This window comes from Muscardinus avellanarius, assembly GCF_963383645.1.
Source record: "Muscardinus avellanarius genome assembly, chromosome: 2".
NCBI lineage: Eukaryota > Metazoa > Chordata > Mammalia > Rodentia > Gliridae > Muscardinus > Muscardinus avellanarius.
This window is the reverse complement of record NC_137787.1, coordinates 67,585,247-67,609,578: the sequence shown is the minus strand read 5'-3', so window position 1 is coordinate 67,609,578 and position 24,332 is coordinate 67,585,247. Positions and strand designations below refer to the sequence as shown.

Genomic DNA, 24,332 nt, shown 5'->3' with positions numbered 1-24,332 from the left:
AAAGACTGTTTTTTTCCAGTGTTTGCTTTCTGAATGATTTTCATAAGTACAGACAGAATATCATGCAGAATTTAAAGAATACGGTTCTTAACACCTATTACATATTAGAAGTTCATTATGCAAGAAAGTAATTAGGAATATATGTAAGAATTATCTCTGTGTATGGCAATAAAGAAGAGAACATCTGGTGCTTATTGCTGCATGAAATCTTGGTTATATGTTTGCACAAAGGTTAAAAGTAGCCAGTAAGTTAGAGTACTCGCTGGTAAGAGCCAAGTCAAGGACCCCTGGCTAGTGAAATGGTAGATAGTAATAATAATAATAAAAAAAAGTAGTCAACAAGTCAACACCTCAAAGCAACACAGAACCCTATGCCATGTGCTTCCTGCAAATTGCTCTGATATGATTCCCCTTTGCTGGCTCCCTTTGTCAACTGTCAGGATGACAGCAATTACCAAAGAACCACCTCAAGTACATACCAAGGTCAAAGCATATTAGCATCTGCTTTAGGCCTGCAATATTAAATTATGCAACTCTGTGACTTAATAACATTTTAGCTGGTTCCCTAAGTGGAAATATGTTGACTGTTTCGTTTTATTTACATTTAAATATACTCAACTCCCAAAAGGTTATCAATTACAAGTAAAAGCAATGAAAATTGAAAAATGAAGTCTTTGTTCCAACTGCTACTCTGATGTTAATATTGAGCAAAAGTATAGTTTGAAAAATTGCCATAATTTAATTTGCATATATGAGTCTACCTCTAAAACTCTCTGAATTCTTATACTGCAGTCAGAAAACTGAAGCTCTGCAAAAAGAGATCTCTAGAACCAGTCAATCCAGTCTCTTGTGGGTGGGAGAAGAGACCATTCTTTTCTCACAGAGTTAGGTGAACTGAACCATTGTATAGCCATCTACTACATCTAGCTAGAGAAGAACATGATAGGGCTTTCAAAAATATTAAATTCAACAAATATTTTATATCCTATTTATTAAAATGATCTATAATATAATAATATCAAATAAATATATATAATCTGTAAAAAAATCAAGGATATGAGTAAAACACTGCTTTCTAAAAAAAAGTAGACTCATTTAAATGTATCTGAAGAAACAATCTGTATGCTAAAGTCTCCTTCTAAGACACAATGCAGAAAAAAAGTCTATAGTTAACATTAGGGTGTGTGTGTGTGTGTGTGTGTGTGTGTGTGTGTGTGTGTGTGTGTTACTGGGATTGGACATGGAAGCATTTTACCTCCAATCTACACTCCCAACCCAATTTTGTTTTGTTTTGTTTTGTAATACTGGAGATGTAACCCAGTGGCATTCTACCTCCAAGCTATACCCCCGGCCCTAGTTTTTTTTTTATTATTATTATTTATTTTGAAACAGGGTCTCACTGAGTTGCAAAGGCCTCACTAAGTAGCTGATGTTGTCCACAAACCACAATCCTCCTGTCTCAGCCTCCCAAATGCTGGGATTACAAGCGTGGGAAACAGGGTCTCACTAGGTTTCTGAGAACCTTGCTAACTTGCCACATCTGGTTTTGAATCTGCGATCCTCCTGTCTCAGGCTCTCATGCCTGGCATTAGATACTGTTCAGCTCCTTAAAAATACTATCTGCTTACATTAAACATTTTTAAGGCTGGAAAAACAGCTGAGAAAGATGTTATGGTAGCAATTTCTTATTGACAATATATATTTCATGATTCACATATTTATCCATAGCCTCCACTTAGAACATTCACTTTAAAGTTATAAACGGATGGTTAAATGTCTTTAAAGCTCAGAAAAAAAATTCCACAAGCAGAAAACACCAATCCTAACATCCACTGGCTCTTGTGACTACAGAATAAATACACACTTCACTCCTATGTATGGCTAATGTGTGTAAAGGAAGATTCGTGTGTACTGAGAAACAGACCATTTAGACCAAAGTACACAGTGTGCTTGTACAAACAGGGAAACTGGTATATTCTGTTGAGACAGCTTACATATGACAGTTGAGAACACAGTAGCAGAACACAAAAGTGTGTCCTACAGGGTGGGGTCCAGCTACCGACCTAGAAGGAATGGAGCCAGACACACTCTGGCTCGAACCATGGACATTTCTCTAGTAACATGGAATCAAAGGCCCTACATAAAGTTAGCTGGCCCATCCTCTTGCCAGCAGGAATGAATGGAGGATGTAAACCAGGAAGAATGCTGTCATTCTGGTAGCAAAAAGGCTCTAGCATCTTTTGAATCCATCCATTTTCCTTTCCCCCAGCCACTGCCTCAGTTTCAGCCACCAGGACTTCTTGCCAAGATCCCGGTGACAGCCTCCTAGGTCCCCACTGCCCGCTCTCACCAGATCCAGGCTCTAGCACCCAGATGGGTCTATGTCACCAGCCTCAGGCTGCCTAAGAGTCTCCTAGTCCCCGCAGAATAAAGTTGAAATGCTTCCACCTAACAAACCTGACTCCCCTTTCCTCTCCTGCTTTATCTATCACTACTCCCAGACCCAGACATGGAGCTCCAGCCACACTAAACTGCTAGCTTTTTATTCCTGAGGCCATTACCCTTCACCAGCGCCCCTACTGCACATAATGCTTGCCACCCCTCTTCCCCAGGGAACCATCCCTCCACCATGGATAGGATCACCAGCAGAGGGCGCTCTGCACACTCTTCTCAATGGCAGAAGAAACACTGGCCTGACTCAGGATTCCTTTGGTGAATATCCATTACCCATTGCCTAATTTGTCATGCGATAGTTAAGTAACTCTGGTCATTGTCTTTTTTTATTTTTTATTTTTTGTACGTGTACATGCAAAACCTTGAGGAGGGTATGCAGGATTCTGAGGCATAATTATCTGATTTTAGGAATGTCAGATCTGACAGGAAACATCATGAATAGAAAAGAGCTAGGGAATCTTAACAGTGGTGGCTTCTGTTTCTCATCAGTCTTCTTACTTAAGTGTATTTTTAATTTGCTTTCATATTTATGAGACTCTCCTACTTCTTTTTTACCCCATATAAATATTCCTTGCAATAACTTTTAGATGGATGGAAAAGAAACTGTTCTCTTTCTTTTAACAAAGAAGGCATGTAGACTAAGAGCTCAGCATTGGCATTATAGAGGTAGAAACAAAATAAGAAAGACATATATTTCCTGACCTTAAGAATAAACCATCTTGCCATCTTGGTAGGACAAGATATAAAATTATCGACAATAGGACAATGTGTAAAATCTAATACTTTGTCTCTGTGGGGCACAGGAGCTATAAACATCATGGTCAGCAAAGACCATCATCAAAGTAGGCCTTGGGCCCAGCCTTGAAAACGAGGTGAAGATGTGGCCAGGGAAGCCTAACTGGAAAAAATTTCGAGATGAAGACACAGCGTGAGCAAAGCACAAGTGTGAACCCAAGAAGAAAAGCATCGACAGCTATTGGGGTCAGAAACTTGCAGACCCACAGGGGCCAGGCAGGAGTGTCCTGAAAACGCCACAGTAAACCTCAGGGCACCTGGCTCAGTCTCAGTGCTGAGTCCTGTGCCATCCTCAGGACCCTCCTGCCCAGCTCTACAGCGGGCCACTCAGCTGAAGAAGGGCTGCCCTCGCCGAAGCGGAAATGTGGGCCCGGTGCTGCCAGATCTCCCAGTTTTCCCAGGGAAGCTGAACATCAGGATCTTCACGTAAAAGCTCCCTTTTTTGTTGTTGTTGGCAAAGAATCCATTAATATTTAAGAAAAAAGAAGCGGAAAAGCGATTCCCCCTGCCTAATTTAGTCTGTAAAGCTGGCCTGCCAACTATGTTGTTGTGATGTCTAAAATGTACCTAAAATACCTCAGCACGTGTACAGAGGCACAGCTGGCCTTCTGAGCAAGAATGCCCAGTGCTGGCAATTAGGATAGCGATGACTCGGGGAAACAGAGGCAGCTGCTAGACGTATTTCTATTATCCATATCTAAACATAGCTCATTATCAAAATGTCAGAGAGCGTTTCCTGTTAGGGAAAACAGTGACCTGTTGAGCAGCATGATGCTTGTCAGGAACGAGTTTTCCCTGGTGAAAATAGAGGTTTTCAGCACACAGAGAGTGGCTAAAATAGTTTAGATATTCTCCTCACCCCTGTGTGAATAGGAAAAAAGAATCTAGTTAGGCCCAAGTACAGACTAAATCCCTAAACAGCTCTATGTGTATTTGAATTCCTGATGCCAATTATAAGGGCAAAATAAAACCACATCTGGAAATCTTGGCATGTCTGCCTCGAGTGAATTTCACTCACAAGGAAAGAGAGCAAGGATTTCCTGAGCTTACAGAGACAACTGTGATGCCCATGTAGGGGCTTGCTTGCTAATCAATGGCAAAATTAGGCTGGAAATTGAATTCCTTAAAGCGTAAGAAGGAGGCTGCTAGTGACGAGCCAACCCTCACCTACCTCAAATTTCTACAGCACCTACTATCAGCTTTGAAAGGGAAACTGAGTTGTGCATGGAAAAAAAAAAAACTGGCTTTCAGTCCATTTGCCGTTCGGTTAAATGGCAGAATCAACATCTGACGTTCAGAGCTTCCTAAAATGTAGCCATAAAGGGTTGAGAGACTGGGACCCCTCGGTGCTCCAAGGGGCTAGTTGGGAGGCAGAGGGAGGCCTGAGACCTTTAGGGGACTTTGAGAGAGCTCCTAGCTACAAAACAGCCTGTTTTCTCCCCAAAGTCCATGGTTTTCTAAAGCTGGGAAGCACTGTTTGAGAGGCTCATGCAGCCAAACTGCAGGGTCTTAACACCTGGGAAAGGACCTTGGACCTGATACAATTACCGACCAGGACTACTGTCCTGCTTTCGCTCTAAAGAAGAAAACCTAGAGAAAATAGCCATGCAGGGGTGTTCAAGAAAGGAGAAGGGCATACCATAGCCATAATCTGACAGCAAAATCAACAGGACTGGTATGTGAATAGAAACTCTGGGAATAGGAAGGATTACACAAATTCTTAAGAAAATATGACGATTTAGTGTATACTGGAATTGGGAAAGAAGAAGGCATAGAAAGATTAAATGACTTGCCAAGGAACACATAGCAAGTTATCGAGGTTCTGAACAAAATACACAGTCCTTCGGAAAGAGAATTAGCAGCTTAGCCCCCAATCTCTTCTTTGGGAAACTTCTGTATATTTTTCTTTACTGAAAAGGAAATTCAAAATAGGATAATAGGGTTAATATTCGACGATGCTAAGTTCTTCCCTGAGTAAAGATCAAGTTGTGATTACTCAACTTGGAAAAACTAGTTTGAGGTTCTCTGGTTAATCCTAAATGTCATATTTATATCATCAAAACAATCCTTTTATAATTTGGTTTGATTCCCAGTGATTCTTTTTTTCTCACGAGGGACTGAAACATGCTGCTAACCACCCAGGGCTGCTCTCAGACTGCTGGCATCCAGCCCTGGGAACCCCAAAGGTTTCCTTAAGATGCCGCACCCCCAAGGCCTTGTGACTTAAATTATGCAAATACATGATAATGGGTATAAAAGAGAAGCAAATCTTTTCTTATTCTGCTAGGAACAGACTGCAGAACCATGTGTTTCACCTTTCCACACTCTGTTGTCTTAGGACAGGCGTGAGTGGCACAGTACCACATTCCTGTCCCTGTTCCACGAAACACTGGACCTGGGCTCAGACAACACGGCCCAAGGCAAGTGGATTTAGCCATGAGCCTGACCTTCCAGTGACAATGAACATGGGGAAATATATTAAATTGACTCACTATTACACAACCTGAGCAGGGGCAGCATGCTCCAGCGCTCCATGTGCCACACTTGGAACAAGAAGTGCCGAGTCTGGCTGGGAATCCCAGGCGGGAGAGGGTTCGCACAGGCCAAAGAAAGCCATGCACACAAGTGAGAAGGGGCTTCTTCTCACCACAGCCTGCCCCTAATTCAGTCCACACTGACCTGCCCAAAGTGCAACTCTGATCATAGCATTCTGGTCAAAATCTTCCTTCCTCCCCAGCTCTGAAGAATAACAGAAATGCTCATCCCAGGCTGTAATTCATAACTGAGCGTCTACATGGGGGCCCATGAGCTTCCAGGGCACCTCCTTTGGATGGCAGCGCTTTCCCAATGGTCACACGCCGCAGCCAAAGGCCGTCAGCACCTTTAACTCAGCAAATCACCATTTCTCAGTTTTATGGTGTGAATGTATAATTAATTTTGTCTCACCAAGTTTTATTAAATACTAATACTATTTTTATATATTTTCTATTTGTATGTGGATCATATTGAATGTATCCAGTCTTTGTACAACCATTTTGTTATGTTTTTGCTGTGTGTGTGTGTGCGCGCGCGTGCGCACGCGCTGCTGGGGACCAAAGCTCCGAGGGACATTCTACCTCCAAGCTACATCCCCAGCCCTATTTTTTTATTCTTTATTTTGAAACAGGGTCTCACTAAGTTGTGACGGGCCTCCCTAAGTAGCTGAGGCTGGCCATGAACCGAGATCTCCCTGTCTCAGCCTCCCGAGAACTGGGATTACGAGCATGTGCCATCATGCCGGGCTTTATTTTTGTTTTTGAATTGAGTAAAAGCAAACTTTTCACTTTCCTGGAACCTTGCCATTCTCAAAATGTCAGCAGACCTCCAGGCACCACGAACCAAGTCCAAGTGGGAGCAGGGAGGTATCACCCTCCTTCCCACCTGCTGGGGAATCTGCAACCTGAGGCAGAAGAGGGCCTGGTGGCGTCTGCAGTGGACATCATCAGAGCCCAGCACGACCCAGGGCAAGCAGCAGAACACAGAACCCAGGGGGCCAAGTCAGGATGGGGCAAGACCTGGGACAAGAGCCACCAACACTCACTGTGCTGGCTTCCTTACTGAAATAATGCCACCATGCTCATAGCCGCAGTTTTCCATTATTACAGTGGCATTTCAACACACCATGAATATGGGCCTGGCAACACCAGGGCAAAGTGACGGGCAGGGTGTCGTATCTATGGTCCACAGTCATAGGCACTTTGTAGGGACCTGACCAGAACCCTAGGACCAAAGAAAGAGAAGGGGCCACAGGAGGGCACCGTGAGGGCAGAGGAGCCATGGCTCCACTTTGAGGAGGCAGGCTGGCATCACCCAGGCTGGAACACAAATCTCAACTGCACTCGCTGCTGGGTGACTTAACTTCTTTGAGCAACAGCTTCTCCAACTCTAAAATAGGGGGCTTAGAATACCATAGGTTCTCAGTACTACTGGTCCTTGTAGTGCACTGTGGCTGACCATCCAGCAGCCACACCCCTCTGCTCTACCAGAATCTCAAATTTTTTTTTTGCCGGGTGTCAGGGACGAATCTTAATGATCCGCGCCAGTTGTGGTGCCTGGCTCCTCTCCTCCTCGTCCTGCCTATGAGAATCAAGAGGATTTCAGAGTGGGCTTCCGTGGAAACATTTCCTGCTGAATGAAAAGACTACCCCACCAGGCTCCTTGGCTTCTCACCCTTTCTAGGTGAACATAGTCTTGTGAAGATGGGATAATGGGAACAAGAACAGCCTGTGAAGTCAGGTGCTGCCCACCAACTGGGGGTGCAGAAGGAAAAGCAGGAAGGAGCCCATGTCCTCTGCAATTCCCCTGCTCATCTGTATCAACTCAAAGTGAATACCCCAGACATCTTGTTGCAGGAGGAAGCAAATGGCTTGGTTGCTTGAGGCCCTGGCAGACAAATAGCCTGTTATTTGTATCCAAAGCTTTCTAATCTGATTTTCTGTCTCCTGTCTTTCCCCAATGCAGCCATGCTTGCTCATACCATCTGACTGCTCAGGGTTAACCACTACATCAGAGGCCAAAGTCATTGCAATCCCCAAAAGGACTTGGTAAAAAGCAACAAGAAAACAGCTGAGCACACAGGGCAATTTTGGATTTTAAGACAGCTCCAGTATTAAGCATGGCTTTTAATGCCAAAGGCACAAAATCAAAACAAATAAATGCAGACTCGTCTCAAGGGGGATGGGGCCCATACTGCAACAAAAGTCTGATATACTTTTCTGCCAAAAGTTGCTATTTAAAGAAATACTTTCAAAATCCTCAAAAAAAAAAAAAAATGGAATACACTTCTAGGAAATAGGAGAAATATCTTCAACATTCTAGTCTAAAAACTTGCTACTCAGTCCCAGATCCCACTCCAGAGCCACTGAATCTGCATTCTCGTTCAGCTGATCCAATGCACTCTCTGAAGCTGCAGACGCTTCCTAGCTGGTGTGATTCATTATGCCTGGAAGGCATAAATGCGTGGCCAACTCCACAGCGCCCCCCCCCACAGTGAAAAGAGAATATAGGGAAAGAGCACCTCTGTATGTATATTCATGTATTTTATGACATGGTGAGAACAAGGGCAATTCAAAATACAAATCACATTCTACCCGAAACTATCTAGCCCAGTGGTGCCTCTTAACTACGTCTAATGTGTCTAGCAGGACTCACTAATCCACAGACATGGCACACCTCTATGAGAGTACTCAAGATTTATCACTTTTTTAGGTACATGAAATCATTTATAGCCACAACACTCACTAACTGTCCATCACTCACAGCTACTCGAGAAAGATGCCATGGTACACGGAGAATGAATGTACATGGTACATGGGGGTGAATACTATTCTCAGCACAGATGTGTGTGTGTGTGTGTGTGTGTGTGTGTGTGTTCTCTCTCCCTCCCTCTCTTCCTCTCTCTCTCTCTCTTTCTCTAATCTCATGGATCTCCAATGAGTGGAAGGTGATATCATATGTTATCAGAGTGATAAGCCTGAATTTGCTCATCTTTAAGTAAGTCACTAAGTAAGTATGTTGGCACCTGATCTACCATTACTCACATACCACCTGCCCTGCTCTGAAGAAAGCTTGGTAACCCTGGAGGACCCATAAATTCAGAGTCCTCTGACACCCTCACTCCCCACTCAACCATCTCTGATCCTTCTGTGGGGCTCCAGGCTTTCATTCTGCTGATTCCTTCCCTTAACAAATGGTGCACCATGGCCTTGTTTGGATCTTTTGGCTGGGATCCCTGTCCACAATATGGGGTCCAGGCTAGAAAACAGGATCCTGAGGAATTTCTTAAATCTGGCTCTAGAGAGTCACTTATCAGCTGCTCTGAACCATGTTCAGCACTGATTAATGAGAGGCAATTAATGATTGTCTTGGAAACATCAGAGAATGACAATCTCTCAGTCTCTTCTGACAGCAACAAAACAAAAAAAAAAAATCAGAAGGCATCATCTTTTTATTTCCTAAAGGTATATTGTCAACTAAAAAAAAAAAAAAAAAAAAGCAGCAAATCTTCTCATACTTGAGTTCTCATCTGGGTAGATCATAGACATTACCATCAACAAGTTTCTCTTATATAAGCTATAATTACAGAATCCCAAGCCATATTTCTAAAATCTATACATATGCTGACACGTGATCAAGAGATCATTAGTAGCCAGGCCTGGTGGCACACACTTGTAATCCCAGCATTCGGGAGGCTGAGACCCAAGGATCACGGTTCGCGGACAGCCTCAGCTACTTAGTGAGGCCCTTCACAACTCAATGAGACCCTGTTTCAAAAATAAAAAGACTAGCCGGGCGTGGTGGCGCACGCTTGTAATCCCTGAGCTGGGGAGGCAGAGACAGGAGGATCGCGCAGGTTCGAAGCCAGCCGCACTGGCTTAAGAGGCCTTGTTTCTAAATTAAAAAAAAAAAAAGTATAAAATAGGTCTGGGAGTGTAGCCTGGAGGTAGAAGGGCTTCCAGGAACCCCAGTACCACAAACAAACAAATTAATTAATTAATTAATTAACTAACTAACTTAAAAAATGGGGCTGGAGGTGTAGCTCAGAGGTACAATGCCCTTGGGTTCCATCCCCATTACCGCAAAAAAAAAAAAAAGAGAGAGAGAGATCATTAGTGATCAATTTTCTATTAAATAGATAATGTGAACAACAACAAAAAAAGTCCTCAAATCACAAATCCATTCTCCCTGACTCACCAGTGGTAGAAGAACTATTTTAAACATACACTGATGCCTGAGCCTGGTGGCACATGCCTGTAATCCTAGTACTTGGGAGGCTGAGACAGGAGGATCATAAGTTCAAGGGCAGGCTCAGAAACTTAGTAAGACCCTCAGGAACTTTGTCAGATCCTGCCTCAAATTAAAAAGGGCTGATCGTGTAGCTGAGAGCTCAGAGGCAGAATGCCTCTGTACCACAAAAGGAGAAAGAAAAGGAGAAAGAGAAGGAAAAGGAGAAGAAAAGAGAGAAAAAGAAAGAAAGAAAGAAAGAAAGAAAGAAAGAAAGAAAGAAAGAAAGAAAAGAAGGAAGGAAGGAAGGAAAGGGAAGGGAGGGGAGGGGAGGGGAGGGAGGGAGGGAGGGAGGGAGGGAGGGAGGGAGAGAGGGAGAGAAGGAAGGAAGGAAGGAAGGAAGGAAGGAAGGAAGGAAAAAACAGACTAGAAATATCAGCTAATGAACATTTTTTGTTTGTCTTGTGGTGCTCTGGGATTGAACCCAGAGGCAGTCCACCTCTGAGCCATATCCCTAGATTTTTAAAATTTGTTTTGAAACAGAGTCTCACTAGGTTGCTGAGGCTGCCCTATCCTCCTGTCTTAGCCTCCCAAAATACTAGGATTACAAGCATGCACCACCACACCCGGCAGCTAATGAGCAATTTGATGCAAGATAGGTCTCTTGGAGAACATGTTGTCGACCTTCCTTATTTTACATGTAAAAAAAAAAAAAAAAAAATGAGTCCTGGGCGGCTGAACTGTCAAAAAATATATAGTTGAATATCATAAAAAGGTTTAGGGGGAGCCTAATAGCAAGAACTAAAAAGTAAAGTCTGAGATCTTAGAGTGATTGTTTTTATGACCTTCAGAATGACCTAAAACAAATCCACAGGTGTTCAGCAGTCATTTATCCCTTTGTCTGACAGGCCTCCTTTGCTGAACTATCAGAGCTATTGTGAGGAGACCACTAAGTGAGTATATTGTACAGGCATTATTTCCCAAGCCAAAGACATTTTTCAGAAATCAGCAGGGACTCCTAGATGGCCTATCCACAAAGACTGGCCCAAGCAACCTAAATCAAATATTTATAAGTCTAAATTTCCACTGCAATACTTATATCCTATAGAGGTCTTTTTTCATACAAATTTCCATGTAACTAGCTCTACTACCAGAAGTCTCCATTAAGCTATCATCTGTACTCTTGAAAGAGACAGTCCCAATGAGAGATGATTAACATAATACAACTCAAGTTGCCACAAGTATTTTTGGGCGTTTTTTTTTTGGTGGTACTGGGGTTCCTCGAAACCCTTCAATTTCTGGCTTACACTCCCAGACTTTTATATATATATATATAATTTTTTTTTTAATTTGGAAACAGGGTCTCTTAAGCCAGCGAGGCTGGCTTCAAACCAGCGCGATCCTCCTGTCTCTGCCTCCCAAGCGCGGGGATTACAAGTGTGCACTATCATGTCCAGCTTTGCCACAAGTATTTAAAGAGACAACTAGCATTCTTTCCACAATATTTTGAGAAGGATCTGTTGAGGATAACATAATCTTCAAAGAATCTGCAGAATTTAAAATATACAATAAAGAGAACTTTGTATTCAAAACTCCTAATAATGAAGGGTCATTAAACCATGAGAGTCATATTTAACTCTGTTGTTGAGTATTCTTTAAACCTACACTCACTATATAGCAATATCGTCAGGGGTTGAATAAGGAATAGCCCCCAAGTGCTTGTGGGTGGAAGACTTGTGCGGTGTTGTCCAGAGGTGGGGCAGTGGGGAAGTCACTGGACCCTGAGGCTTCGGGATCATCAGTGGCTTCCTCTGCAGTGGACCATGGCATTTGGTGAAAACTGGGTGGGCTTGGTTGGAGGAAGCAGGTCACTGGAGGTGTGCCCTTGGACTCTCTCTTCTCCATGGCCACTTCCTCTCTAACTCCCTGTGCTTCCTGGATCCCAAGAGCTGAGGAGCCTCCTCCGCCACGTCCCCTACTGTGATGGTATGCCTCAGAGTGATGGAGCCACAGGACCATGGCCAGAAACCTCCGGAACCCTGAACCAGCGCGGACCTTTTCTGCACTGTCAAAAAGCTGACTAACAAAGGTATGTTCAATAATTCATTCCTCAGCTGTTTTCTAAGCTCTCACTCAGTGCCGTTTACAGTTCTGAGTACTAAGACAAACTCTGGGGCAAAATCCCTTGCCGTGGTGGAGCAGAAATTTAAGTTGGGGCTGGGGAAGGGGAGTGATAAACACAGATAATAAGCAAAAATACTAAGTGCTATATACGGCAGCAGTTCTCAGAATTGCACCATAATCAATAGAGGGCTTTTTAAAACACAAATCACTGACCCTGCCTCCGTTGTTTCTGATTCAGCAAGTCTAGGATGGGAAAGCACATACTGTATTTTTTTCAAGCTTAGGCTGATGCTGCCGGTCTAATATAGAGTACAATGACGTGCAGTCAGGAGATTGAGCAAGAAATAAAAAGTATGGGATAGGGGTTTGAAATCTGTCCCATGGCTGTGGAAGTCTCGCTGGAATGGCTTCTGAGCTCAGACTTAAGGGAAGTAAAGAAAAGAGTATTCTCGACAGGGAGATGGCTAATGCAAAAGTCCTGAGGCAGAAGCACGCAAGTCAGTCAATGCAGCGCATTTACCTGGAGTGGAAGAAGGAAAAGGAAGAAACAGGAGATGAGGTCAAGGAGATGCTGAGGGGCCAAGTCTTGAAAAGCCTTGTGGGCCACATTAAGGGTTTTGACTTTCACTCTGAGATAGAAAGGGATTGGAGAGTTGTCAGTAAAGCTATGATACAAGTCACCTTAGCTTAACAGTATTCCCAAGTGCTGTGCAAAGAACAGACCGCAGTAAGACAAGGACAGGAGAAAAGGACCTCTGGGAAGCCACCCTAACAAAGCAGATGAGAGTGGATGGTGCCCTGGACTGGGGGGTGGGGGGGATAACTTCAGTAATCAGGCAATCGGTCTTACTGACATATTAGACAGGATGTCAGCTCTAAGGGAAAGACAAGGGTCAACACAACGGTTCCTGGATGATTCAAGAGAAGCATGGTCCTGCCATTAACAGAAGCAGGAAAGATTGTGAGAAGGGCAGTTTGTTGGGAGCTCAGGGATAAGAGACAGTTTTTTCTGCAGTAAAGTTGCACAATTTTAAAATTGAAAGGAAACTTGGGAGCGTGAGCATGTACTTTTTTTTTCTTTCTTTTTTTTGGGGGGAGTGGTACTGGACATGGAACCCAGACGCATTCTACCTTTGAGCTACACCCCCAGCCCTATGTTTTATTCTTTCTTTTTTTGAAACAGGGTCTCAACAGGGTTTCACCAAGTTGAAAGGGCCTCACTAATTAGCTGAGGTTGTCCCTAAACTGCGATCCCATCTCAGCCTCCCAAATGCTGGGATTATAAGTGTGTGCCATCACACCCAGCTTCACATCCATTTACAAGTGATAGAAATCGAAACCAGAAAGGACTTATAATCTTTAGCTTCTGTGTTCCCAAGAAACAATGAATGTCCTCTGTACAGTCAGGGGTTAATATATTTTGGAATATAAGTACATGTTAACACTATTTAAATTTCCTAAAAGTCTATAATTAACATATGATACATGCAGCAACTTATATTATTGAACGAAAAATAATTCTACTTGCAATACTTTTTTTTTTTTTGCAGTACTAGAGATGGAACCCAGGGCCACTCTACCTCTGGGCTACACCCCCAGCCCTATTTTTTATTCTTAATTTTGAAACAGGGTCTCACTAAGTTGCGGCGGATCTCACTAAGTAGCTGAGGCTGGCAACCTGCAATCCTCCTGTCTCAGCCTCCCAAATGCTGGAGTTACAAGCATGGGACACTATGCCCAGCTGTATAATACATATTTAAAATGTATCCCCAAGACAAACTATTAAACTAGCCCAAGTGTGGCTAAATTAAATCCTCAAAAATAGGCATCTCCCTTCATATACAATTCTGGACATTAAATTTTTATAGTTAGCTGTTCAATGCCTGTTTCATTTGAACTATAAACTCCATGACAGTGGCCACAATGTCTCTATTGCTTACTCAGATGACTGTGCTTGAAATTTAGTAAATACTCAGTAAGTATCTGTCAACTAACCACTAAAAACACAGTGAACCCAACCTAAGGTTCACCTTTTCACCAGGGAAGGAGCAGTAAATAAATTAAAAAAAAAAACAATCAAGAACTGAGTCAAACTGCTGTGCTTTCAATCTAAAAACTTTTCTGACCCAGACCTCTATAGTTCTTGATAACATGAAATTTAATGTAATAATGATATTGTAGTGCCTTAAAGGAAAAAATTTTGAAAGCAGGAAGGGAGGAAAAAAGGGAAGCTGAGTCCCACCTGCCGCATGGCCTCGTAGCCATCCGTGATGCTCAACCATGCCCCACACCCCCGTGCAGCTGAGCGTGCACAGCTGAGGAAAAATTCCAGCAGAGGAGCAGCACAAAGCAATTCCTCTTCACTGAGTTCACCCAGTAAGACTTTCTTAAGTTATTGCCGAAACAACTGCTAGCAGCTGTTAAGGGATGAGAAGCTGCTTAAAATCTCCCCAAGTATTTCTCACGGATGGTGCACAGACGGAATGGAAAACCAAATTTCCACAATTGATTACATTCTTGTTTTATGCTAGAGCTTTCACCAAATGTTGCCATTTGTTAAGATCCCCCAAATCAAGGAGCCACATTAATTTACCATCCTTATTTATTTAAGCCAAAAAAGAATTGATATGAGACTTTTCTCATAATTTATTAAACTGAAATTCACATGGTTACAAACTGTTTCTAAAACTCCTCTAACAAGTACTTTGGTTCAATATAAAGCAATTTATATCCCGCTAAGATTTTAATTTGCCTAAGCACTCCATTTTCTGAAGTGTGTGTGTGTGTGTGTGTGTGTGTGTGTGTGTGTCTCTGCACGCGCGCGCTGGGGATTGAACCCTGGAATATTCTATCTCTGAAGTGCACCCCCAGCTCTTTGCTCTGACTCAGGGTCTCACTAAGTTACTCAGGCTGGCCTCAAACCTGGATTTCCCCCGTCTCAGCCTCCCAAGTAGTGGGATTACAGGTAGGTCCCACTGAACTCAGCCCTAATGTCCTTTTAATTTGTGTTTTCTGTTTCACTCCTCGTTAGGCTTATTCATCCTAATTAATTAAACTGCTAGCTGCCTAAGGCAGAGAATACCCAAAATCAAAGGTGACAAATGTCCACCAAAAAAAAAACTATTTTCAAGCTGAGCGTGGTTGTGCATGCTTGTAATCCCAGTATTTGGGAGGCTAAGACAGGAAGATCACAGGTTCTTGGCCAGTCTCGACTACTTAGTGAGGCCCTCTGCAACTTAGTGAGATCCTGTTTCAAAATAAAAAAAATAAAATAGAGCTGGGGATGTAGCTTGGCAGTAGAATGCCCCTGGGTTCAATCCTTAATCCCACAAAAAAAGAAAAGAAACAAAATGAAACTATTTTCAGTCTTAAAAACATGTAGCAGTATATATGCCTCAATATTTTAAATATTTCAGTCCTACTGCCTGTTAAGCCCATACATATGCTTTGCTCAGATGAATTTTCAGGCTCGCCTTCCATCTGTGCTCCCTGCCACCGGTGGGCACATGACTTGCATTACCTGCAGGTGAAGCAGGGCATCTAGCCTGTTACCAGTAAGATCTCACTGACCCCAGGTTCCTGAACACCTGTCACATGCCAGCACTGGATGCAGACAGGAACCGCAGGATGCAGAGGCATTTCCACCTCTGGGAAGTACCCAGTCTGGAGGGAAGAGGGGACAGGAGAGACCCAACTTTAGGGGATTGTCACAGCTGGTGAGTTAGGGTATGCACAGAGCACTTTCAAGGGAGGGGGCTGAAGGCTTAACTGAGCGATGGTGGGGGAGACGGAAAAGGGTCAGGGAAATTTTGGCAGAGAATGAATGCCCCAAATCGAGCCATAGAAGTTAGTCAAGGAAAGGAGGGACCTGTGAAGGCAAAGCTAGGCCCATCTCAAGTGAAAACAGAAGCACTTGTGCACCAGATGGGGCAACAGGCCGGTCCCGCCTCTGCCACTGCTAAGGAGCTGGGCTGTATTTCATAGAACACAGTTTTAAACTTTATGTAAGGGAATAATAAGGTCAGATGTACACTGTAGACTCCTCACTCCGGTGACAGTGGAGCAACTGATGGTCAAAGAAAGGGGAAGACAGAAGACGAGGTCAGGAGGTCAGATAAAACCCCTCCTTGGCCACCACCGGTGATCTTAAGACATCCCTAAAAATCAAAGGAACCAGCCCCTTCTCCACACAAAAGCAGTAACAGCTAACAGTAACAGCTAATTCTAAAATGGAACATATTTTAACTGTGCTCTAGTCTCCTTACACAGGTCTGAGCACTGGGGCTCTGTGGTTGCTAGGCTGGAAAGAACAACACCATACTTGGACCAGAATACTGGTGACATAGCACATGCTCTGGGCCAAAGCTTATAAATATGATGCTATTATCATTTCCTGATTTGGATGCCTCGGGGGTTCCAGAGCTTGCCAGTACTCATCAGGAACTGCCTCTGGTGTGCACCACATACCCATAGAACTGTGCTCAAAGCAGTGGCCTCTTTTCTCTGCAATGCAAGAAATGCCTCTTCAACCCTCAGCCCTCCTCAACAAAGTGCACCTTATCAGGTCTAAAGAGCACAGAAGGTGCCTAAAGGTGCCCAGCAACCAAAGATGTGAAACCTTAGTCTCCTTGCACACCTCCTCTTACCTCTGTTTAATACCTAAGTGTGGAAAGCAAGTTAAGTCTCCCTGCAAGTTTCCTGGCAGTCTGTCATGGGGTTTTCATGTTCAAGATGCAGACTGAAGCTGAAAATGTATTCAAGACTAATAAGGGTATATCTGCTTCCTCAAACACAGAAATGCTACCCAAAGTCATACCAATATATCTTAAGACAGTGAAAACCCTACAGCAAAAGCTTGATTTGAATAGACTCAGCCAGGTGTGAGGGTAGCTTTCTAAGAGTTCTAGGCTGCCTAACTCACTTCCAGATTTGGTTTTTGTTATGAAAAATGAGGGATGGAAAATTCAGAGACAGAAACACTGTCTATGTCCATTCCAACTGCTACTACAAAAAATCTTACACTGAGTAACTTATAAGCACAGAAATATATCGCTCAAAGCTCTGGAGGCTGCAAAGTCCAACATCAGGACACCAGCACATTCTCAGCCTGGTGAGGACCTGCTTTCTAGTTCATAAATGGCACCTTCTCGATATGCCCTGACATCTTGGGAGAGGGAGTGCAGCTCTCTGGGCCTTTTTTTCTTTATAAGGACACTGATCTTGATCAAGGAAGCACAATCCACATGACCCAGTCACCTCGTAAGGGCTCTACCTCCTAATACCAGTCACAATGTAAATGATGAACCTAAAACCCAAACTGTGAATCTGGGAAAGATAGAGATATTTAGATCACAGTACACATACATGCAAAATGCAAAAGAATGTCAAAATGAGCATGCAACCTACTATATCTAATATAGTATTACACATCTAGTCAGTTCTTCAGAAATAAAAATGTTTTGAAATCAACATATCTCTCTCTCTCTCTCTCTCTCTCTCTCTCTCTCTCTCTCTCTCATTTCTAACTCAGAGCTACACCTCACAGGCCTATTTTTTTTTTTAATTTTGAAACAGAGTCTCATTTAGTTGCTGAGGACCTTGATAAATTGCTGAGAATTGTCTCAAACCTGCAATCTTCCTGTCTCCACCTCCTGGGCTGGGATTACAGGCAGGCACCACTCCACTGGGCTGAAATCAGATTTTTCAAGTTTCGTTGAAAGTGGCCTGTATTTATAAAGAATCCCAGAACAAACAGACCAACCCAAAGTGATCTGTTTGATATTAATTTCTGCTTGCTTAAAATAGCACCTCTCATTCATTCCAGACCAACAGACTTAGTCACTTGCAGGCAAAGTACTAAGTGCTTCCTGAAAATATAACAGAGTATCAAACATCAAATCAGGAAATAAAATGCTATCCCATGGGAACAACATAACTTTCAAATAGCCATTCTCTCTTCTATCACATATTAGAGCAAAATCTGTTACATTTGCCAAGCATCCTAGTCATGATTACTGCCAGAAAGTCACACACATTAGCTTTCCAAGAGTAGACGGTATAATAGGAAGGAGGACATCTTTTAACCCTGAGTGGGCATCTTCTGGTTTTAGTTCACTCCAGCAAACTTTAAGTACACCAGTCTGGAGAGAATACAGTGTCACTACTGAGCTTAATTTGGTACCAAATGACACCTAAGGTGCTTGCTTCTCTCACTTCTTCAAATATTACTTGTGATGCCTGTATTTTACCTTGAAGGAACAAGGAGGAAGAAGTGCTGGAAATGTTCCCTGATTCAAAGTGCAACTGACTTGTACAGAGAAGTGAGGATAACTCATGATTGCTATTGGTGTGCCATCTAAAGCTGAGGTCATTTCAATCCAGAGCTAGGGTCCTCTTTCTGGAAAGGCCACAGGTGTGAACTGGCAAGCTCTGGAGTCAGAGAGTCTGCATCAGAAAGCTGGCTCCACCAACTAACCTACGTGTAACCTGGGTATTCCTCCACTGTGCCTCCATTTACCATCTGCAAAACAAGGACAATGTTTCCTTCCATAAGAGGTTGTGGGAAGGAAAGAATGAGTCCTGATGCATTCAGCAACCTAGCTTATAGGAAGCACTGGGTACTGGCAGTCTATCTATAATCAAGAGAAATGCATATACTTCTCACAGAATTTGTACTGTTGTAAAAAGAATTAAGAATATCAGCCTTAGTCAACAGACTAATGAGCATATTAAGGCAAGGGTTTCTCATAGTCTAAGCCAGGCCTCTTTATATTTCTTTTCTTTTTTTTTTTTTTTTTTTTTTTTTGGTGGTGGTACTGGGGTTCCTGGAAGCCCTTCTACCTCCGGGCTACACTCCCAGACCTATTTTTACATTTTTATATTTGGAAACAGGGTCTCCTAAGCCAACACGCGCGGCTGGCTTCGAACCTGCGCGATCCTCCTGTCTCTGCCTCCCAAGCGCGGGGATTACAAGTGTGCGCCACCACGCCCGGCTTTATATTTCTTTTCTTACAAAAAGTTCTGAGAAAAATAATTTATATATCTGGTGAAGTGAGTAGTTTTTGTTTTTTTAATAAAAAATTGTTATGCTTTCTACTAGATTAGCAAAAATACCCTTCCTTAAACAATGTGTATAAATACTTTCAAAATACATTTAAAAACTGACTTTTAAAATTCTGTATGAATTCAATGTTGGGTTCAGGTCAGAGAATAATAGAGAAAAAAGGTGAATTCTAGAAAGCTACAGCTCCAAAGATGTACAAACTACATCTATTTAAATGTTTGACCACGCTATATATCTGAGAAATGGCAATTCCAGGTCCTGTTATTATTCAAGCATGGCCATAACATAAAGTCCTCCAACATGCAAGGCACCAATGCGTTGAATCATCTCCCCCATCTACCTGGCGCTGGGGCTTTCTCTATGGGCCCTTGTGAACTGACAGGCCAGTGTGTAACCGGCTGGGTCACACTTGGCACTACTGCTCATAGCCATAAAAACGCCCAGAGACCTGAGAATAAAACCCCCAAATTCCAAAAAAAGAAAAAGAGAAAGAGAAAGAGACCACGCCTTCCAGAGGGCCCAAGGGAAGAGCTTCAGATCATGACTGACAAGAATAATAGGACTAGTGACTGGCAGGTACCCAGGGGCAGAATAAGGCCTTTGCATTTCAAAGGCAGGTCATCTTTGTTTTGGTCTTCTTGGTGAGAAAGGATCATTTCCTCCCCCCCAAAAAATTAGTTGCGCTTTCTTATCAGCTCACAGCAGGATTAATGGCAAGCAAGTTTATTTCCAAATTCCATATGTCTCTATCACTCTGAACTTCATTATGACGTGAAACTACAATGCTCCATTAAAGACATATTTTAGAAAATAGTAAGCTGGGCATAGTGCTGAACTACATTTTTCATTCCAGTCCTTGGGAGGCTGAGACAGGAGAATCCTACTTTTGAGGACAGCCTCAGCAAGTAGTGAGACTCTCATCAACCTACCGAAACCCTGTTTCAAAATAAAAATAAAGTAGGGCTGGAGGAAGTAGTTCAGAGGAAGTATGGCCCTGGGTTCCACACACAAAGTAGAAATTACCGCTTTAGCTCTTTTAGTATTACCTCTTTAACTCATAATCCTCCCAAACCAAACCTCCTGCAAGGCAAATCTGAGGTGCACATGATCTCCGGGCAACACAACAGCGCAAGAGAGATACCGTGATCTGCTTGTTGCAGTAAGGCCGGTTATGACAGGTACACTGGTAACAATGGAAGCCACTGCCAGGAGCAGCATCTGCTGAGGGCCTCTGCCTGCCTGCTGTGCTCCTGTCCCTGCGCAGATCCCCAGACCCGAGGAGCCTCATTCCACTTCCCAAAGGAACACGAGACGGGTGATACTTTGACCCCCTTTAAAGGGAACAGTCTTAAGGTTTGGTGACTTGTCCAAGGTCTCAGAGTTACTAAGTGGTGGCTGGGGAATTTCAACCAAGCCAGCTGATACCAAAATCTGTACTCTCAGCACAAGGCTGCTCCCAGCTGCATGGTTTCAGACTTGCCCTTTTTCAGCTGTTGCTTGTTTAGTTGAAGCATCCCCCCTACCCTACCCCCACCAAGAACATCCCTGGCCTGTGGGATAAGGAGCATACTCTAGAGTGATGCTAAAACATGCATCCGTCAGACACTAACTTAGATGGCTTAAGGACCAAATCGAACATGAAGAATGGTGAGAGCCACCAAGCAGGGCAGAAAGAGCCAAAGTGAAGAAGAGTGGGGGACTGGTAACGACTCAAGCAGGACAGGGGTAAGAGGACTCTCCCTCTGCAGGGAACTGCATTTGAAATGCTTCATAATAAAAGGATTTTTACTCTGACTTATCAACAGATTATAGAGTTTACTCTGTTGTTCTCTTGCATTTGTTTCACTAGGTCATACTTACATGTGGCTTATAATCCAAAATGTGATAAAAAGGTTTACACAGAACAGTCTCATTCCCATATGATCATCCCCCTAGTGTGTCTTATGTACTAATATGTAGACAGATATTATCTCTCCCCTATTCTTTCAGAAAAGGTAGTCATTTCCCACTTTACTTTAGTCACCTGACCATGTGGCCTGCAAATTCCATTTTTCATGTCAGGTATTTTCATCCTCGTTTGGAGCTGATGGGTACTCCATAATGTGAGTATAGTGTATCTTCAAACCAGGACACCTGAGCTGTTTCCAGTCTTTTGCTATCACAAGTAATGCCATAATAAGTAACCTTATGACTATGTCATTCCAGACATACCCAGGTATGGCTAGAGGATAAATTTGGAGCATTAAAGTGGCTTGAGTGGTATGCTAGTAAATGTTTAACAACCAACTCTCCCTCAAACAAAGTCCCTGATGGTAGTGTCTACAGATTTCCACACTATGAATACCTCCACCACGGCTGATCTCAAGCAACCACGCGTCACTGGACATAGATTGGGAAGAGATGCACACTGTGTCTTCTAAGAGCTGGCTCCAGCACCCGACTCGGTAGCTGAGACAAAGGGTAAATGTACCTTTAGTCATCCCCACCAACCTCCTAAAAGTTATTGAACCTAGGGGCACTCTACCACTGAGTTATATCACCAATACTTTTCTTATTTTATTTGTCCCAGGCTAGCCTCCTGAGTCACTGAGACCACAGGCATGTGCCACCATGATGGCTGCATCTCTAGCTCTGAGAAATATTACCAAATTCTCCCCCACTACAGATATGACTCTTTGCAGGACTAACGACGATATACTAAAATGCCTATCTCCAAAGGCCTCACCAACAGAATTATTATCAGACTTCTGAATTTGTGATGGATGGCATCTCCATATATTTTATTCTGCATGTTCTGTTTTGTTTTATGAGTGAGCTTGAGTATGTTTGTCACTGGCACTGTGGGCCATTTTTACTTTGTGCTCAGGGAACTGGTCCTACCCATTGACCATTTTGCTGGTTGTAATAGACATATACATATATTCATTTTATTCATTTAATTATTGCAACAATCCCGTAAGCAGGCATGGATTCATGTTTCATGGAACATGAAGCTTTTACAATCTGACCAGTCTCCCTTCCTCCCCCACTTTTTTCTTTCTTTTTCCCTGGTACTGGGGACTGAACCCAGGAAAGTTCTACCTCTAAGCTATCCCAGCCCAGCTGAACAATCTCTTTAAAATGGAGACTGGACAGCCTTGTATGGTGGATCATGTTTATAATCCTAGTGCTTGGGAAAGAGAGAGAAGGATCGCAAGTTCAAGGACAGACTCAGCAAGCAGTGAGATGCATCAACCTAGCAAGACCCTGTTTCAAAATAAAAATAAAACTATAGCTGGGAGTATAGTTCAGAGGTAGAAAATGCCTCTGAGTTCAATTTCTAGTACCACACATACACACACACCAAAAAAAATGGAGACTTGATGAAAGAAACGTGAAAGAAACACTTTAATTGGTGATTAATGCTACATACAAATATGAAATTATGGGTGCCAATCTCAATACCACATATGGGGAAGGGGATGGAGTGGATGACAGCAGGGGGAGCTCCCCAAGTGCTATGTATTTGTATATCCCTATCACTCTGAACTTCATTATGATGTTAGATTATAATATACCAACAAAAGTATATTAAAAAGTAAAGAACGCCGGGCGTGGTGGCGCACGCTTGTAATCCCCGCGCTTGGGAGGCAGAGACAGGAGGATCGCGCAGGTTCGAAGCCAGCCGCACGCGCTGGCTTAGGAGACCCTGTTTCCAAAATGAAAATGTAAAAATAGGTCTGGGAGTGTAGCCCGGAGGTAGAAGGGCTTCCAGGAACCCCAGTACCACCAAAAATAAAAATAAAAAAGTAAAGAACACAAAATTATTAATATACAAATTAGGTATAAATTTACATATATTTAAATTTTTAAAAGTCTACCAATTCATTGGAGTCTTAAAGATTCATTCCCTTTCTTCTAAGACCCTTTTAGACAATTTAACAATAATGCTTACATAGAAATAAAATAGTTTCTATGCCACCCAAAGTATACTTCAGCCCCTAGAAACACTTGTGCTTACAGGCACCTGAATCTTCAGCTTCAGGAGCTGTAGGGGAAATCAGTATCTGACTGAAAGACAGGTACCACCATCACCATCTCACAGATGGAGAAACTGAGGTTTAAAGATGCAACAGCATGCCCTAAGTCACAAGGAGTTGTCAAATCAGGACTGTGTGGCCCCAAAGCTTTTGTGCTTAACTGGTACACAGATCACCCTCAATGGTGTTAAGCCAACCACCATACTTGACCAAATCTAAAATTTCAAAGTTCTTGGTGGTGGGACAGAGTAGGTTCAATTTGAAACAAAATCTCAATTTCCATTTGTATTTTTAAAATATTTCTTCCTTCCTTTAAAAAATAAAGTCTCCTACATGCACCTAACTACATGTGGAGGCTAAGGCCAGTGTTCTGTGTGTCACACTGGCAAGGGCCCCATCTGACACCCAGAGAGGGGCAAAGAAGGAGATAGGAGACTCAAAGCTTGGCCTCTGTGCTGGGCTCTGTGTCCAATCAAACTCTTCCATTTCTATCTATCAATCTATCAATCTATCTATCTATTTATTTAGTGGTACTAGGGATAAAATCCAGAGGCCTTCTACCTCCGGGCTATACTCCCAGATCTATTTTATATTTTATTTGGAAACAGGGTCTCACTAAGTTGCTGAGAACCTCACGGAGTAGGTTAGACTGGCTTCAAACCTGCACGGTCCTCCTGTCTCCGCCTCGCAAGCACGGGGATTACAAGTGTGTGCCACCACACCCAGCCAAACTCTTCCATTTCTAATAAACCTACATCCTCTGGTTTGTCTAGAAATAAGACTGGGACCAATGACTAAAATAATCTTTGGTCTAATAATTAAATACTTGGAGACCCTTAATCTATGCTGGAAGACAGAATTCTTCTACTCCAACTCAAAACAAAGGCAATAAGGCTGATTAATCACTTGGAGCAAATTTCACCATTCTTAACACAAGCCAGATCAATGATTTTCACCAAGGACTTTGCTAGCAAGCCAAGGTGAACATGAACACGTTTTATACAGAACCCTTTAGGCTACTCTGATGACAAGACATAGGAGCATGAGACATGCTTACCTGCTGGATTCATACAACAGCCATTTACTGCAGCCCCTGCCTACCAGCTATGAGGAAT

General features: G+C 42.9%; 1 protein-coding gene across 1 annotated transcript in view; it reads right to left on the bottom strand.

The window, feature by feature from the left end:
• Positions 1 to 24,332, bottom strand: part of STK39 (serine/threonine kinase 39) — a gene marked incomplete at both ends in the record, with an annotated part of 297,779 nt that overhangs the window by 179,555 nt on the left and 93,892 nt on the right. The window contains 2 exons of the mRNA XM_080689383.1: positions 4,798 to 4,900; positions 6,910 to 7,008. Coding sequence (XP_080545509.1) covers positions 4,798 to 4,900; positions 6,910 to 7,008 — 202 coding nt within the window. The remainder of the gene's footprint in view (positions 1 to 4,797; positions 4,901 to 6,909; positions 7,009 to 24,332) is intronic.